Raw genomic sequence first — 19,087 nt, 5'->3', positions numbered from 1 at the left:
ATTGTTGAAAAATTTATATCAAAATAGATACATGTGTATTGCACCTTTTGTTTTAAAGGAAAAAATAAAAGGAGAAAAAAAGGATATAAGAAGAAAAGAAGGGATATAACAAGAGAGAAATAAACAAAAAGTGGATGGTAGGCTAGCCAAGTTTTTTTATTATTATTATTATTTTTGTTATCTTTTTTTTGGCCTTGTCAAGGTTTTTTTGTATGATTCACCATGAGTAGAATAAAAATGTTAGTAAGAGAGATAAATATATAAATAATTAAAAATTACGAAAATTCAATAAGTTTTTTTTTCCATTTACTCCATTCTACAACGAACTTTTCTTTCATTGAAACACAGTCTTGATTATAATTGAAAACACGAGAGTACACAAACTAAGTTTGATCTTTATTTTTTTTTTTTTTTTTTTTTATAATATATATGTGCTCGATCAACTTTACTCTCTAGATAATGTCTAACATTTGTTGATGTGAAGATTATCGGTGCAGGTGACCTTTACCGATTTTATGTAGCTGTAAATTTATAAATAACCTACTGACCGCCGTTCAGTATGCTTTATCTTAGTTGAACTAATGTGATCAACATTGACGGCATATCTGTTTATGACGTCATCATGACCCGCTTACTGATCCACATACCGTAATAGTATGTAAAGAAACTAGAATCTAGGCAACTTTCTATTACTTTCCTTATTTTTTTTGATTGGTACACAAATTACAGCTAATCAACTATAAAATAAAAGGGAAATAAGAACTAGAAATAAGGTCATTCACTAGTGCTAAGGACTCCAGAGTTACGCCCCTTGAACAGAATTTTTTTTTCTATTTACCTTTAGATAATTGAAGCATTTTCCATATCGGTTTTTATTCATTCCCTTATCGATAATTCTAACAACGTATTCGTAATTTAAACTAAAATATCGATACCCCATGAAAAATAAGACATTGCCCGATCCTTTTGCTATTGGTTATGGTAATAAGATATGTTTAAATAACTACAAAACACATTCGTTTGGTTCGTTGGTTAACAGCTAGATGTCATCGAAGGACGATCTCACTCATTTACTCATATCATAGTTAATATAAATCAACCATATGATTAAAATACAAATCCTTACACTCACTCCGCTAGGAAATTAGTGAAAATTAGGAACTTTATTCTATCGGTGGTAAATTAAAAGGTTAATTACCCAGAATTTATTATTAGTTGAAGTTGACACATTTCATTATTATGATACGCTTTAGTGTCATATATCATTGAAATACTTAAGAAATGAAACAGATCATTGAGTAGATAGTGTTGTCGTTATATGAGCAGACTGACCTATTATTTTATCTCTTTAACATGTAAGATCCGGGTTTGTTTCCTCTGATAAGACTTACCGTACACAACCAGACATTAGTTCCACAATTCGGACGACAAAATGCACGTAAAAGAGATTTTTATTGCTTACAGTGTTCAGTATTGGTAAGTAAAACATGATCTTCTGAAATATTTGTTCAGTTTGAAAATTCAGGTGTGTTAATTGAACCTTTTACATTGTGTATATACACACTGATAGGCACCTGACCAAAATAATAAAATTCATTAAGGTGCTGATCAAACGTTTATGTTTATCACGCTCGTTGTGTCAGGGTTCAGTTTCATGAACGTCCCACAAATCTAAGGAATCTCTTAACTTCTAATTTTCAATAGGAAAGCATTACAGATTTTAAGGAAGGCTCCTTAACTTAAGATTTTCTTTTAACTTTTGTAATACTTATAAGGGGAAATTTAAGTAAAGGAATTCCTTAAGATCAAGGAATGTTCATGAAACAGGTCCCTGTTCGTCATGTAAGCATTTCATAATACTTGTTTGTGTAAAGTTGTTTACAACAGAAATCAACATTGAATATGCGTGTTGAATATGAAGTACTTTTACTTGAAACAACTTCATACAGTTAAAGTTTTACTCATTAATTTACAGGTGTGAGCTCAGTGATTGGTCTGTGTGATGTGGGCTGGGCGGAGTTTAAGGAGGACTGTATGTGGTTCAGTTCAACCAGTGCCACTTGGGACAATGCCGAGGTCTGTCAGACGCCTTCTTAAAATACTGTTAACCAACTGGTATTCGCGGTGACTTCATTTTCATAGCGATCTACACTCCTATGAGTCTACTTTTAAAGCAATTTCGCGATAAGTTATTTTCACGGTTTGGTATCCTACGCGAGAATCAATACAACAAGAAAATAAATGGTTTACAGTAGGTTAAAATTACAGATCCCCGTATTCGTCTATATGAAGGTAATTTCCATTTTTTTTTAAAGACACTAGCCAAATGTCTAGTTTGTTACAGATACTCTTAATGTAAGCATGTGAATAGTGTTGCAGTTCATTATGTCATTCTAAAAAAACTGAAACATGCTGACAGGACAATAAATAAGATATTCTTTACACCCCAGGCCAAGTGTAGGAGTATGGGAGCTTACCTAGCTACAGACGATAATGAAGACAAGCATGACTTCATTGCCACAATCCTCAACGTCCTCAGAGGTAAGTAGGTCATTTAAGGCGCTGGTATCATATCAAACATCACACTAACTGTATGTCTCCGAAATTCTGAAAATCCTTTTTCATTCACTTCATTTTTCACTAAGGTATACGACAACTACGCCATTATTATCAGGGCATTATCAACATCCAAATAAATTAATATACATTGTATATAAAACCGTTTATATGCACTGGCTTTTTGCACATATATACACTGAAACTTCAATGAAAAGGAATCCGGATATTTCATGGTGCCTTCCATTTTTCCATTTTGTTGCGATGCCATTCCATTGATTAAAGCAAACGTTGAGTATTCCTTTCCACCCGAAAATTGAAAAATATTTGTTTCTGCCAAAACGATTTCAATCATGTCCTCCATTGTTGCCAAAATCGGTAAAAATCCTTGCTAACATACTTTTATGAATTCATACATACATGTGTCATCACAAAATATAAATGTATCAATGTTTGAATCACAATTCTAGTCATCCTTTCTTTCTGAGGACTGTCTTTTCATCAATTTGTCGAACCATTTTTCATAATAATGTGTCTATCCTTTCTTACCATACATACTTAAATGAGAGCATAAATTCTTTCTTGTCGCCTTAAAAAACCCTGACTTTGTCTTAACCAGAATGTACACATCATATGTTTTGCCAAACTTGCCGCGATAAACTGCCAAAACGTCTTTTTCACGTGAAAATGTTAATGTTATCTATTCGACACAACCTACATGTACTATCAATTACTATAATTCATGAACTTTTCATTCCGAAATGCAGAAGAACCGTACAACGTCAGATATGTATGGAGATTTATTGCGCCAATGTCATATCGGTATTGAGAAAGAAAGAAAGCAAGAGTTGCAAAGTTATAAAAGATCTGACACATTATGGTTGAAATAGGCTATTGATAAAAATTCTGTTCGTACATGGCAAGTAGCTTTGGTATGCTTGACATGTCGGTCTCTACACCCCTGGACTATCTCATAGTAAAACTAAAGGCAACAGAATAGAACAGGTAACTTAGTCATTTGATGTACATCAAAAGAGGTGTATAACGGTACACTGTGGTTGACCGTGTGGCTGTGATGTTACGCGTTGCTCTCTCTGTTGTCTTCGAAGGAAATCTTTGCTGGCATGTAATTGGTTAAATGTTTTTCCGCTGAGCTGCCTTCAATTTCACTATGAGATAGTCCAGGGGTGTAGAGATCGTAAGTGATTGGAACCCCTGGAATATCGAGGATACTGTAGAAATCAATCGACGAACAATATATTCTCTGCACCTACAGCTTACCATGATAACGTATGGTTCATCGGTGGGACTGACTACACATTTGAGGGACAGTACAGGTGGCTGGAGACTGGACTCCACGTGGGACCCTTCACGAGGTGGGCTCCTGGTCAGCCTAACGGCACGATGGGAGAGAACTGTATCGGGTTGAGATGGGAAGGACGCGACCTTCTATGGACGGACGAACCTTGTGCCACAGTACATCATCCCCATGGTCAGCACGGCGCACATGGACCAGTGCTTGGAAATTACAATTACATCTGCGAGAAACAGTAAGTTGTCTTCGACCCCATAGAAACACGCAACTTTCGATTTTAAAATAATACAGATAAAATAAAGAGCGGGACTAAAGCCATTGAAGAACAAATCAGTACTAAGAAGAAACTTTGGTAATAATGTACCTTAATGTACATCTATAGTTTCAATGTATCTTAGGTGTAGGTATCGTAGTGTAATACCAACAGCTTTTGTCCACGTGCGTGTAAAAGAGTACTTTCATATTTTGGGAGACTGTGTCAGGATTAAGTCGCGTATTATTGTAATGTTACAGCTATTGCAGGTTTCATATTTCAAAAGATACGTGTTGTAATACCCCGTTTGGTAACGTTAAGCTGCTGATGGGCGAACAACCAACCCTTTCCCATTTACATTCATGCAAATATCAAGTTTCTATAATGTATTTTGAAACTGTACTCATGAACTATAATTATTTTTATTGTTATTTTATTGATTGATTGGTTGATTACCTTATATACGGCAATGCCCATTTAAGTATGGTCGCATCTCTATACAATGGTTGCTTGAAGCTGCGGTATTAGTATTATACCTTTATAAGAATTGTATCTGCTGTCCATATTGCATAATCGTAAAAGGCGACTAAATTTAGGATCTTATCTTTTCTCTTCTTCCTAACTGACTTTATCTTTCCTCATAACTCCCTTGGCACCGCCTCACTTTTGGCCTTGAGTTGAGCGTTTGCCCCTGTGAGGAAGACTCTGGGTTTCGTTCCCTGGCTGAGACACACCGAAGTCTATAAAAGTGGTAGTTTCTGCTCCTGCTTAGCGCTCATTATACAGGGAGTGGGACGACTGGTTCGCCCGTTGTCAGTATAATGTGACCGGGTGGGGTGTGTTGCTTGGTGTCTTCGGCGGCATGCTTCAGTGATATAGCACTATAAAAAGGGCAACAGTTCCACTATACAAGAAGACACAATGCGAACATACCGCAGTCTCCCAAAATACGCACCTCGCACTTCACACACGCTATACACTGCATACATGGGAGGCCGTCCTTACATGGCCCTAGCTGTTAATAGGACGTTAAAATAATCACACAAACAAGCAAGCAAACAGGTATTGTGAGCATATTGTCAATTGTATAGTGTTATTTCAAAGATATGTCTCTAAACATCCGCTCCCTTTATGTTGGGCTTTTATAGACTATATGATGCGTCTAGACCAAGGGACAACCTATAGCCTATACCACAAGGAAAATATAGTCGCCTTTTACGATCATGCAATAGGGAAGTAGGTATAATTCTGTCGCAATACTAGCGATTTAACTATTTGAAGTAATATTTTAATATGAATTTACTTTTTTTTTATATTTCAGCTCTAACTCAACCAACCCTGGTGTCATAGGATAAGGTTGTCTACAGTCCGGATCAATTGCCATTATTCTATGTATTGTAAGAGTTGTTAATAAAAACATGTGATATATAGACGTTTTTTGATTCTGCTCATAGTTTACTTCCTCTCCACCACCAGTATCATTTAAAATGGTTTACAAATACACTTTAAATGCGACTGTGTCTTGTGAGATCTCCATGCCTTCATGTTAGGTCTTCTTTTGATGGCAATACTTTTTGTGTTAAGTTCTGTAATACTAGAGTCGACCAAATAAACTAAAACAATCACAATACACTAAAGTGGAAGACTCCGAATTGCCTTCTTTGATGATAAAAACGTTATAAGAAGCTTATTTTTTTATTGAAAATTGAAAACAAAATTGACTGAGCTGATCAAAGATGGTTACATATCTAATCAAGGATACACCAGCCCTTCTGTGTGTAATGTAATGCAATGATGATTTACTGTTACTGCATCTACAGACTGAGTTTTCGATTTTGTTTATCGTTGGTAGTACACGCGTAAACAAAAATTTATGGTATGTATTTGGTTAAGTTATTAGATATGGGACAAATATTTAATGTGATATCCATTTCATTCTGCCCCCTTACAACCAACAAGTATGCCGATGTCTTATTACAAGTATTTCCTTTAATAAAGTCATCTGGTACTGAATGTCATAACAAGAGTTGAGATCAAATGGTATATTGTAAAAATTAACCTCCTTTTTGATTTCATATCATCTTTGTTTGGTTTGTTGTATTATATTTACGTTCTATAAAGAGTCAGGGACATTTAAGGACGGCCCCATATATGTAGTGTCTTGCGTCTTGACGTCTGGTCTTCAGTTGAGTGCTAGCCCCTGTGAGGTAAGCTCTGGGTTCTGTTCCCTGGCCGAGACACACCAAAGTCTACAAAAGTTATAGTTTCTACTCCTGCTTAGCGCATAACATTAAGGAAGTGGGATGACTGGTTCGCCCGTTGTCAGTATAATGTGAACGGGTTGGGTCTGTTGCTTGGTGTCTTTTGTGACACGCTTCAATGATATAACACTTAAAAAGGGCAACAGTTGCACTGTACAAGAAGACACAACATGAATATACCGCAGTCTCCCAAAACATATCCTGTATACGGTGTCTTGCGAGTGTGGCGAACGACTACGTGTGTGTGGTGGAAAACTGTTGATCGTATAATAGTCTAAACTAGATTTCTTTGTCAAGTATATCAACTGTCTCGTTTTCTGTTACAAGAATTATGTTTCCTATTACAAAAATCAAGTTTTTATTTTTGCTTGTAATATAAAGTTACGATATTCACATTTAAATAATCTGTATTGATAGAGTTACATTTGAATCCCTGGTAGCAGATATGATAGTGCCGACTATTTTCTTGATCCTGTTTCTAACCACCTACATGTAGTACACAATATCTGGATCTTGGACACAGAACAATTCATAGATCGTGCCTAAACACGGTCCCATTGTGATCTCACATATCTTATCAGTAATAGGCATGACCTAATTGTAGCTTAAACTAGTCTCTCAGATAAACGGGAAAATTTAGGCTATAGTAACAGTCTTTGAAATGGCAGCACCACACTATCATGATTTGTTTGTAGTTGCAAAGTGAGGCATCTTTCGAGACGAAACAGATATGGTGATGACTTCATGTAAGCAAAAACCTAATAATAGGTACTTTTGAAATCGATCAAGAATATTTCCTCTGACAGCAGATGTACATTACACAAAAATCATATAACATTAATGTTTTTTTCATGTTGTACTTGAATAAATCGATAATGTACTGCTCCGACATTAACTCAACTCGTTTCGTTTCGTGCTTTTCTCGCATCAAAAGAAATTCTCATAAATTTTGCATGATACTACCCGTGGTTTCATAGACCTGTGATAGCCAACGGTGCGCAAACAATTCTAATTTTAGAATGTCTGCTTATATATCCACCCGTTTCCTTGTGCAAAGATAACAGCAAAGTGTAGAAAAGGAATATGGTGTACATGCACCTAAGAAAAATTGTTTCAGTTCTCGCGTTACTAACGAATTTACAAGAACTAGCTATTAAGAATACCCGTTTAAGCAGACGTGACTATTGAAGCACTCTGCATGCACTGCTATCCAAACGTCACACGAACGGATTAAGATAGAAGTCTGTGCAGAAAGTCTATAAATTCTAACTACATGTTTTATGAAGATCAACAACTATAAGTGCCGGATCACATTTTGGCAAGACGTCCCACCCGGACAGACCTGATAGTGGAAACCGTTTGGATAAAATAGTGAATAGGATTTCAATTATATCTTTGTTTACCACGTGTAGTATATAAGGTGTCAAAGATTCATTGGACCATGGAATAGGAGCAAGGAATGTAATTGATAGATACATACACACGTCATTGAAAAAATGATTGGAAGAATGATGATACAGAAGATATTTTTGTGCAACCATTCATAGGAGAAAAGATAAATAATATTAGTTTTAGAGCTTTCAAAAGTTTCACATTATCGAATAATGAATTATTATATGTCATCGAGTATCACGAACTGGTTTGAATATCAAAATTGTCAAACAATGTGTCTTCTTACCATTGTGGCAGTTTTCGTGATATTCTATATACTAGCGATAGCAACTGTTTTCAATGCTGTTAAAGAAAAGTGTAAAAATGGAGAATTAATCATTATACTTACCGTTATTGGCATACTGTTACAGACAATCTGTTTAAGTGGCCTGTATATGAACTGGAACCGTCAATTGAAAAACGGTTCCATGTTATCAGGATGTCGCCATTCAAACGCCTCAAATAATGTTGGGTTGGACGGATCCAAACATAAATTGGGCTTACATAAACAGACCAACAGAGAAGATATCATCTTTTATGACGAACTTGTGGCGTACTTGATGCAGGAAACAGTGCAATCTGATATTTCAAAAACAGTAAATACTCAATTTAAGTCCGAGGAACATGTATCTGAAGACGACAATGGTAATACAACTTCCTACGGTTCTTCAAAGACTGTAGATGCTGATTTTAATACCAATGAAGGTACTGAGATGAGAAATGGTAAAAACATCTACCAAGATCTACCGATGTATTTACAAAGTACTCGAAATACTTTAACTGACTGTTCGTCAAACGACTCAATTCGGGATTTAAAGTTGTCTCAATCCGAAGGTGTTTCTACTGATGTCATATATTTTGGATCAATAAGCGACATGGAAATACACAATGACAATCGAATCTGGTGCATTGACTTAAGAATTATTGCATTAATTCTTACAAATATAATGTTTCTATCCTTTCTATTAGGCAGTATCCCTCATCAGTTCCCCACAATCCACCAGAGGCTCGCTAATTGGTGTGTAGTGGTGTACTATTACATCATGACCTGTGTTATTGCTCGAATGTACATTACTAGAACAAATGATATTATTCAAACATTTGAAACTAAGGGAGCGATTATGCTGTCTTTATCGTCAATTTGCTCTCTAGAAGCCAAGGAACAGATTCTTCCCTTTGTTCTGGAGACTGTGTGTTTGCACGGATTCGCAATGATTTTATTATTCATGACTCTTTTCAGAGTAACAGGTAAATAAAAGTAAATTTTATACGTCATTTAAGGTTTAATTATCTGGTATATAGTTATTAACAGTGTAGTGAACCTAGTGTTAAGGTTATTTCTGCTTTAGAACATTCCGTCTTTGCATATTACAGAGTTAGTTCCCTTGCGGTAGGTATCGATTGTTACGTCATTATTTCGTGAGCGCAATTCACGTCGTTTTCTCCTAAACGAATGACCTTACGCTCCCATACACATGTCGTCACAATCAATACCTACCCGCAAGTGCAGATAACTCTGTAATATGCAAATTCGGAAAACATTTCTAATGTTTCATAAGGTCGAAATTATTCATTTATTAATGTATATATGTCGTTTTGCATCATAGAAACACATATCAATCAGTCAGAATGTCGATGGTAATGAGTGATCTTCTCTTGACGTGTATCGTGTTGTGGTTCGTGTCCATTTTCCGGGATAGGTTGATTTGTTTATCTGTTACTAAGGTTATAACACAACATGTTTACATCAAAGAGAAGATAGAATATATATATAAAGATAACGTTAATTTTACATTGGTCTTTTATAGATAACGTGTAATTTCGCTAATGTACTATCAATGAATTATCAAACTAGAACGACACGACACAAGCTTACAGTAAATAATCATGAATAATCAAGTCATGTCAATGGTCTCATTATTTTCATTTAAAAAGTAACAAGAATATAATGAATACCTAATGAACATTGTATTGAAATACTAAAATAAGCTTTAAATTAATGTTTGTCACATAACGGTTATGTGTTGATTGCTACGCTACCAGTTTCTGAGAGGAACATCAACAACTTTCAAAATCGAATACTTCAGTTTATAATCTTATATTGACAGGAGGAAAATTTCGGAACAAGTATCCTGTATTTGAGGAATGTGTCCCAGAAGATGGAAGGATATGCTGCACGTGTTGCGGTGATGTCTTCATGGCAATAGTCAAATGCTATGCTTTCTTCACATTAGTTGTTCGTCCTATACATTTTACTTACGACTTTTTAACAAATGACAATTTTGCAGACGTATTTCTCGTTTTAAGCAATTTGGCTGCTTTTCTGATATTGATATTAAACAATTTCGGCAACATGCTTTCTAAAGCAGTCAGAAGACCTAGTGGTTGTCTGATAGTCGTATAACGTAATAAAAAGTTCGTAGTCCCCTGAGAAAACAATTATGTTAGCCGCGATATGTCTTTTTTAAAGAGTTGTAACAATCTTTAAACATTACTGAATGGAAGAGATGGAATGGATATTATTTAACTTTGTTGAATTCTGTTTCAAAAGATGTAGACAGATGTGAAGTCTAGAAAAAAAACGTCAATTTTCAGTTGGAAACCAATGTTAGTTTTGTTCCGATAAGATTTATGGACGCATGAGTGCATTCGAATGTTATCACACTGATAAACATCAGCAAAAAATCATCTGGGTCACATGAAACAAAAAGCCTTTTTCTAAAGAAGGAATAAAAAAGATGTATAAATGACAGTACTGTATGTTTTATCATGTTGTGCATTACCAGACGAACATTCAACCTTACTTCAGTAGACGTTTTAATATATATTTATGGTAACAGAAAAATATGAAAAATAAAAAGAACGGTTTTAGAATTATAGGATAAGCCTCTCGGATGAACGGACGGTGCAGTTACCAAAATTTCAGTGCCCCCTCGCAAACCCGTTATGAAGTTTTGTACAAATATCCCTTCTTTACGATACCTGTTGGGGCATCCGGTTGTAAAACAAACTGAAATGACTTTTTAACAGTTAGAATGTTTTTATATAGTAATTATTTATTTATTATAAATGCTACAAACCCAATTACCCACTTACAGAATCCATGAAAAATCAATATAATAAGCAATATCACAATAATTAAAAAAAAAGTATTATATAAATGGCAACATAAGTCATGATATGTACAAATATATATATTCTATGGGGCGCGTTAGCGCCCCATATTGAATATATTTTTAGAGGAATTGCTCCATACAAGCATAGTTAACATAAAAGCGAAATCCAATCCCTATATTTACACTCAAACGACATTTTTGTTTATATTTTATGCAATAAAATCGTCATTTGAATGTGACGTAATTATTCAATAAAAGTCGGTCAAAAGTGGGAGGAGCTTACTCAATTGAACAGCGAATGGTGACTCTTCACGTAAGGTAGAATTATTCATCCGCGACGACAAAAAAGTTCAATATTTTATTGTAAAATAAACATGACGAACAAAGTAAATTTCAGAGAAAATTTTATTCCATCAGATCAGAACTTTAAATATATATTCAATTTTGCTAAAAGTTAATATATAGCGTAATAACATAAAGAATTTGTACACGGCCACATGTGTGAACTCGGTGACCGTTATTGTGCAGCGAGGCGAAGCTGACGCACGCTTACACACTTGAGTTTGCCGAAGTTGTCAAAACACCGATTTTCAAGTAGCTCAATGTGTTTGAGATGTCGTCTGACTTGACGATATTACATCCTTGGGAGCCATGTGATTATATAATCTACGCTTAGATCCATCGCCATCGATAGATGAAACAAATTCACTTGTGTTCGATGGATACAATGCATTTGTGGTGACGCGTACTAACTGTCAACACGTGAATTACTAGGGGTGCATGTTTTATAATACACATGATTAAATTCTCAAAGAACAAAGACAAGAGGATATGTTTATAACTGACCTCTATCAGAGGGTCTCACGCCCGTCCACCCCAAAGACTCGATCGTAGGACGAACATAGGCACAGAGGTAATGTTTACATTTGACCATCATTTTTAACAAAAATGAAAGCACGTCGCCCCGGTCGGGATATTTTTCCGTTTCTCTATACAATTGTTAATCTAAAATTGTTTGAATCATATATAAATAAAAAACATGTATATATATTGTTTACATTTTTCCAAAATTCTATGAAAAACAACAATATACACGTAATGTAGCGTCAAAATGTAAACAAAGCCATGTGTTTCTTTAAAAAAGTAGTCCTTTTACGTTGCAGAGAACATTTTCATACGCAAGTTCAAAGTTCAATGTTACCATGCAGTTATGGTAAACAAAATCGGCTAGTATTAGCGTATAGTGACCAAGCCTAACAAGTGTAAATATAAGACTGTGGTAATGTCACAAATGAAATGATGTACATGTACTTGAAATTCATAACAATTATACATAATGTTGGGTAAAACTGATCTACCTGAAACACATTATTTTCATTTCTGATTTAAACTGTAAGAGTGAACTGTTCTAAAGTTTTCAGGGATACAACCAATATGTTGAGTATTTGTGGGTATTCTTTTAAACACTATACTTATGTGCATTAGTATGACATTTTATAGGATAAAATATATATATGTAACAACATTAAAAAATTCGATATTGATGGAGGGCTATAAATAGCTTATAGATTAAACACAATTTAATATAGCATCAATATATATTCCTTATACAATTCAGACTGTATAAGTTTGATGGTGACTCATTTGTATATACGACTTGTTATTCCATATATTCTAGTTAGGATCAGACATACAAAAAACAATATTGTCTCTACACTGCCTCAATCTAATGAAATTGACCTGGGTTAATATCAAGTTATGACATTATAATTTGATATCCTGACAGCGCGGACTGCACTAGTATCACATGGGCTAAATCATAAACGACAATAAACAATATACAGACTGGAGCCTGATTAGCCACAACATCACAATACGTACACCTACATAATGGTACAGTACACAATACCGCGCGAGGCTTGACCACCAGTTATGTCCCTTCACACATGTCAATATGAAAGTACACTAGTACTGTAATTATAATTCAAACTAGACCTTCATGTCCTTAACTACACATTTTCTTAGAAGAGTAAAAACATAAATAAACCTGTGCCGATATGCTCTGACCATTATAATAATTGGTTTACAAACTAAAATATTAGTTACAGCATGTCTATATTAAGACCGTAGGAATTTCCACCAGCATTGTGTATGCGTCTGTTCTGTCGAATCCACAAATCATCAGAAGGGCCGTTATTTGGAACTACTTATGCAGGTAGATGGTTACTTTAATATATTTATTTTAGCTTTAAATAGTCACCGGAAACTGCACTAATATATCATATAATCGCTAAATATCATGACTCTGTAAGACTAGTATGAACGTCGCTTGATTATTTATAGAACAATCGTTTGTGCAAAACATTTGTTTATAACTTAATAATGTATAGTTTTAACTGACAATGACGAAACGTTTACCATTTGAGTTTAACATATTGTAGAATATACGGTATTGAATAACTTTAACAGCAGCGTGAGGCGGTAGCTATTGTTTACACCGTCAATAATGCATATCATAAAGCATACCAGCTGGTAGCTGTTAAGTTTATGGCATGCCCTATGTCATAATAACACAATAATACTATTACCATATCTTACATGTATGTGTAGCATTGGGTTGATAAAGTCGTCTATTGTATTTGTTACGGACAAAACATTTCAGGTGAGAACCACATCTATGTATTGATAATCATATCTGTATTTAATGTAAGCGCGTGATTTGTTCAGCTCCACCAGTCATGCGACACCATATATACTACACATGTTAAATTGTATAGCTCGCATTTATAACATAGAATCAGTAATACAGATATAACGGGTACATGTTGCCTTGTGTTCGATTAATCAGTTACAGTATATACAGTAAAGCATATTAGAGAATACCTTAATTTGTTAATGATTAACGAAGCAAACTAGAAAATGGACGTCGCTCAGAAAGTACCCTGCCCTGGCCTTCGGACAAAAATAGGGCTGATGTAAGGCTTCTGTGTTATTATGATTATACATGGGCAATGGAAGTTGTATAACCTACATGCATTCGACAAATACATAAAGTAGTTTAATATGAATTTTGGCGACATCAAGAATATGTGTGCAAAAACAGTGGAATAGGCTGATCAGGATAATGATATATGTATTTTCTCTCTCATACATACGGATGTAATACTGGTTTATTTGATGCAATACATCTCAATCTGAGATTGTATTACATAGCTACACATGCAATTAAACTTTGTGACGTCACAGCTTAAACAAAATAACTACTATCTCGGTAACATTACTACCTTCTCGGTAAATTTTATTTTTTGTAGTCGCGGCTTTCTTCGAATTTATTTAAGCATTGATGTCACTATTTTTGAAATTCTTCGGGGTATGGAAAGACATTTTGTTTGCAAACTAGCGGATTCTCACAGAAGTTTGCAAACAAAATTTCTTTCATAACCCGATGAAGTTAAAAAAAATAGTGACATCAATGCCTATGATTAATTTTGCAGACTACTTGATGATATGGAATATGTTTAAACGTACGATTCCATTGATTTTCCAATGGATTTTTTTTCTAAATCAATACGCAACGTCGACGTCTCTATAATGACGTCAGAATAACGTCGGGTTTTCGCGCCATTATCAATATTTTTCTTCATATCATATGAAGAAAAAGTATCAGCCAATCAGAAAATCGGATTTAGTATGTATCAAAACAAATGCAAATTAATTATTTCAAAATGGCGGTGTAGTATATAACAATTGTAAAATGTCATTTGTAATAAAACGTCAAGGTATAAGAGAAAACATACTCTTGCTTATGTGGATGTTAAAGATGCTCCCCGCTGACAAATGGTATTTTTTCTTTATCAAAAACACGAGCAGACGATTTCGTATTTTTCTTCAGTTACAAAAGTTTCTTTACACCATTACCACCATTAAAAAGTTTGAGCTTCTAATTTTATTTTAAGCTTGAACTATACAAAATAATTAATTGCATCCCAAAAAAAAAATCCCTGGCACTATATTCTATATGGAATGAAGTGCATGCATCAAAAGCAAAACAAATTATTTTATATTATTTTTTGTGTTAATTAGACATACATATACACGATGAAACACCAATTATTGTTCAAATGATGAGTATCATTTATGCTCTGTCGGCGATGGAGCATCTTTAAGGATAGGGATATTATACACTCGGGATAACAAAGTGTTGTAAAGTCTCTATTCGGCAAGCCTTGGATTTTACAACAGGAAGAATATCCCTATCTTTCATATCCACATATGAGGGAGCCTTAAAATACAAACTGATTAAAGTCAATCTGACATATCTAACAGGTAACACATATATTTTAACAACTATCAATAAACAAAACTACATAAGTAATAGTTATTTTAGAATCGATAAAATCATTGTTTTGTTTATTTTAGATGAAATGATTGCCGGATTTCCAATTGTCTTGTTATTTTTGCCTATGGTATGTACAATGGATTACCGGACTTATGACATCGACATCGATTATTATCAGATCCTCAATGTTAAACGGTCTGCAAAGGTATCAACGATCAGGGCATCCTACCGAAAGTTGGCTGTCAAACTACATCCGGACACTAGTGGGGTAACGTTAGATCTTAAAATATATTTATCATTGCCATTGTGCATATTCATATACGTTGTTTAAAGTTGTGTTAAGTTGAATCAAATATGTATATGACGTATTGCGAAACAAAATATTATACAATTTCCTTCCAGTATAAACCTTCGGAGTAGACATTTGTTTATATCTGAAACAAATTATCTTCATGTACCTCTAAATCTCATCATATTCATAGTAAAGAGGAAGCTTCCTTTCCTACATCAATATAGTTCATATATTTAATATTAAAAACCGGCCACCAAGTTTTATTTGGTTATGATGCATAATTACAAAGTATACAAGACTAGTACTTCATTACAAAAAACGGGATTACTGACCTATATTTGTTTAGATAATGGTACACATATAAATGTGTTTAATAGAAAAAGGTACATACATGTATATAAATGTAATGATTAATTAGATAATGGTACATATGTAAGTGTATCGATTTATTAGATAATGGTACATATGTAAGTGTAATGATTTATTAGATAATGGTACGTATGTAAATGTAATGATTTATTAGATAATGGTACATATGTAAGTGTAATGATTTATTAGATAATGGTACATATGTAAGTGTAATGATTTATTAGATAATGGTACATATGTAAATGTAATGATTTAATTAGATAATGGTACATATGTAAATGTAATGATTTATTAGATAATGGTACATATGTAAATAATGTTTATTAGATAATGGTACATATGTAAATGTATGATTTATTAGATAATGGTACATATGTAAATGTAATGATTTATTAGATAATGGTACATATGTAAATGTAATGATTTATTAGATAATGGTACATATGTAAATGTAATGATTTATTAGATAATGGTACATATGTAAATGTAATGATTTATTAGATAATGGTACATATGTAAATGTATTGATTTATTAGATAATGGTACATATGTAAATGTAATGATTTATTAGATAATGGTACATATGTAATGTAATGATTTATTAGATAATGGTACATATGTAATGTAATGATTTATTAGATAATGGTACATATGTAATGTAATGATTTATTAGATAATGGTACATATGTAATGTATATAAATGTAATGATTTATTAGATAATGGTACATATGTAAATGTAATGATTTATTAGATAATGGTACATATGTAAATGTAATGATTTATTAGATAATGGTACATATGTAAATGTAATGATTTATTAGATAATGGTACATATGTCAATGTAATGATTTATTAGATAATGGTATATACGTTTTTCTTTCTTATTACCGTATTCGCTGATATTATAATAACATAGAAATATTCATATTGTCGGTATGTGGTTAAAAATAAGCATATACTATAGTTCAAAAGAGAATATCTAATATTATTTTCTTTATATCTAATATAGATTATTAGATGAATGTCAGTGATGTGAATGTAGTGTGAATAGTTTGAGGTAAGAAATGCAAAGTTTGATGGTATATAGTTTTTCTTTTTAATGTATGTAATTGAATTTATAAAGCATGACTTATATTAGTTTTGTGAAATGTCTTTCTACACTACGTAAGGTGTGAGTGTGTTGTTTGTGTGTATTTGTGTGTTATTGTCTGTACTGTACTGTATATATTTGCACCACTGATGAACCAAATGATTCAACGTAATAAAGACTGAACTGAACGTTAAACATGTATCATACATACATTGTAAAAACTGCGAAGCAATTGCATTGATGAGGTTACTATGATATCTTTACAGTGCGACACAACAAAGCAATTTCAGATCCTAGGAGAAGCTAAGGACATCTTAACAAGTAAAGAGGATAGACAGTGGTACACTATGCTAAATCCTGGGGCCGGACACTGGGAGAAGCCATACGAATGGGATATGGCGGACTGTGAGATGAAGAATGCAACCCTTTTATGGAAATTATACATGAAGGCTAGGCATGCTTTCAAGGAATTTATAGAACTCCTGAAGGATAGCTGCCGGTTTCAAATACCATCGTTTGCCTCATATAAAGCCTTATATATAAGTATTTTGACAGATTATTGCGTGATTGGAGTCGTTTTCGTTTCCTCAGCAACACTTTGGTGCAGGTAGTTTTCAGTGGTAATGTATAGTTATTAATTTTCATGGAATTTGGCTAAAACGGGAAAATCAAATGTAAGCGAATTAAAATTTAGCAATATGGCAGTAATAGTAATATAGTTGATATATTAATATCATTAGATGTTAATAAAGAAAAATAAACCTTTGCAACTACACAAATATCCCACAAAAGAGCGAAAATATGAATGATTAGATAATCATCCCCTCGAAAATTACCGACTAAATAGTATTATTATGAAGCAATCCCATTATTATGAAACCACTTGATGGTTTGAAAAACTAATAAACAGACTTGTTTATATTCAGTTAAGCCAGGTACTAATTCAGTTTGCTGTAAAGGCAAAGTATTCATTCCAAAATATCGAAGTTCAAACAAACTACATAATAGGTTTATTCAGAGAGCGTTTTCTTTTTGGGTCTTCCATAATCCAAAATTATTACACGTATTTTGTTCAATTCTTAGTTAATTTTACCCACATAAGGTGTCTTTATTTCAAGTATGTGTTAATAATACTCTTTTTGGGTTTATTATTTTCTTATATGACCTTTTTTGCAATAATCGTGTTCCCTTTGTTTCAGAGACATAATTGGACAGTACCTTGCAGCTGTCTGTTGTTCCTTCTATGGTTTTCGTCTCCTCCAAGTGGCGTTTTCCTGTAAAGATTTATTCCTAATGGTAGGGAAATAAGACAACTACAATGGTTTAATTTAGTACTTTTTTCGTTAGTATTTTGTTGTCAGTAATATCATTGGCTCAAAAAAAGAAAACATTTTGCACTCTTATTTATGTGTACTTTACAAATACTCCTTTATACATTTGACAAGAAACTCGGAAGACCCAATACTCCAAATAACTAAGATTCCTTTGTGAATTTTGTGAATTTTCCTTCATTTTGTATTATTTCAGTTTCAGTATAATGCTTTTGTTTTGTTTTAGGAAATCATCAGAAAGCTTATACTCCATTTACTCCAGGGTCCCTCATTGAGAGCTACGGTACTGGAGGACGATTTTATACTGCATACCTACGTATATGTGGTGCTGTCATTGGCGGCTGTTGCTCTTGTGTTTAACTACATCCGTCCAAGTTACGTGACTAGGTTTTCAAACACTTTGTGGACTGTGATCACGGTAATTGGGTGCTTGACTGTTATCGTTGGTGTGTTTGATACGGATATGTATTTAGGTGTCAACACCCCACCATTCCCCTCTCTAATTGTTACCATAGTGATAAGCGGTGGACTCAACTATTTGACTTCATTTATATATGTGAAAAAAGAGAAGCTTTAAAACTAGAATTTTTACTATAATGGCTATAATTAATTAATCTGTTTTAGAGAACATGATTTTTACCAGCATATCGCTTTCCATTTATACAATAAAAAATCAAATTAAATATAAAACGAATTCTTCCTGGTTATTTTCTCTCTAAAATAAAATCAACGA

The 19,087-nt window shown here is 33.6% G+C and overlaps 2 protein-coding genes across 2 annotated transcripts; both read left to right on the top strand.

Annotated features, from left to right (window-relative positions):
- The first annotated feature begins 1,330 nt into the window (after positions 1-1,330).
- On the top strand, positions 1,331-5,554 carry LOC138319595 (perlucin-like). Its single transcript, XM_069262747.1, has 5 exons — positions 1,331-1,476; positions 1,976-2,076; positions 2,451-2,541; positions 3,833-4,106; positions 5,446-5,554. Exons 2-5 carry the CDS (start codon positions 2,035-2,037, stop codon positions 5,477-5,479), a joined length of 441 nt encoding a protein of 146 aa, XP_069118848.1. The 5' UTR covers positions 1,331-1,476; positions 1,976-2,034; the 3' UTR covers positions 5,480-5,554.
- Positions 5,555-13,040: 7,486 nt separating this feature from the next.
- Positions 13,041-19,042, top strand: LOC138319566 (uncharacterized). Its single transcript, XM_069262719.1, has 5 exons — positions 13,041-13,147; positions 15,352-15,539; positions 17,290-17,630; positions 18,223-18,319; positions 18,581-19,042. Exons 1-5 carry the CDS (start codon positions 13,084-13,086, stop codon positions 18,929-18,931), a joined length of 1,041 nt encoding a protein of 346 aa, XP_069118820.1. The 5' UTR covers positions 13,041-13,083; the 3' UTR covers positions 18,932-19,042.
- Positions 19,043-19,087: the final 45 nt, after the last annotated feature.

The sequence above is a fragment of the Argopecten irradians genome, chromosome 1 (genome assembly GCF_041381155.1).
Source record: "Argopecten irradians isolate NY chromosome 1, Ai_NY, whole genome shotgun sequence".
Classification (NCBI taxonomy): domain Eukaryota; kingdom Metazoa; phylum Mollusca; class Bivalvia; order Pectinida; family Pectinidae; genus Argopecten; species Argopecten irradians.
This window is presented reverse-complemented; position numbering and strand designations above follow the sequence as displayed.

What these genes read in the sequence shown, in the direction of transcription:
- LOC138319595 (XM_069262747.1), top strand. Translation starts at nt 2,035, where the DNA reads ATGTGGTTCAGTTCAACCAGTGCCACTTGGGACAATGCCGAG. An exon ending in CCACTTGGGACAATGCCGAG is followed by an intron (nt 2,077 to 2,450) that starts GTCTGTCAGACG and finishes TTTACACCCCAG; the next exon opens with GCCAAGTGTAGGAGTATGGG. An exon ending in AATTACATCTGCGAGAAACA is followed by an intron (nt 4,107 to 5,445) that starts GTAAGTTGTCTT and finishes TTTATATTTCAG; the next exon opens with CTCTAACTCAACCAACCCTG.
- LOC138319566 (XM_069262719.1), top strand. Translation starts at nt 13,084, where the DNA reads ATGCGTCTGTTCTGTCGAATCCACAAATCATCAGAAGGGCCGTTATTT. An exon ending in TCAGCAACACTTTGGTGCAG is followed by an intron (nt 17,631 to 18,222) that starts GTAGTTTTCAGT and finishes CCTTTGTTTCAG; the next exon opens with AGACATAATTGGACAGTACC. An exon ending in GTAAAGATTTATTCCTAATG is followed by an intron (nt 18,320 to 18,580) that starts GTAGGGAAATAA and finishes GTTTTGTTTTAG; the next exon opens with GAAATCATCAGAAAGCTTAT.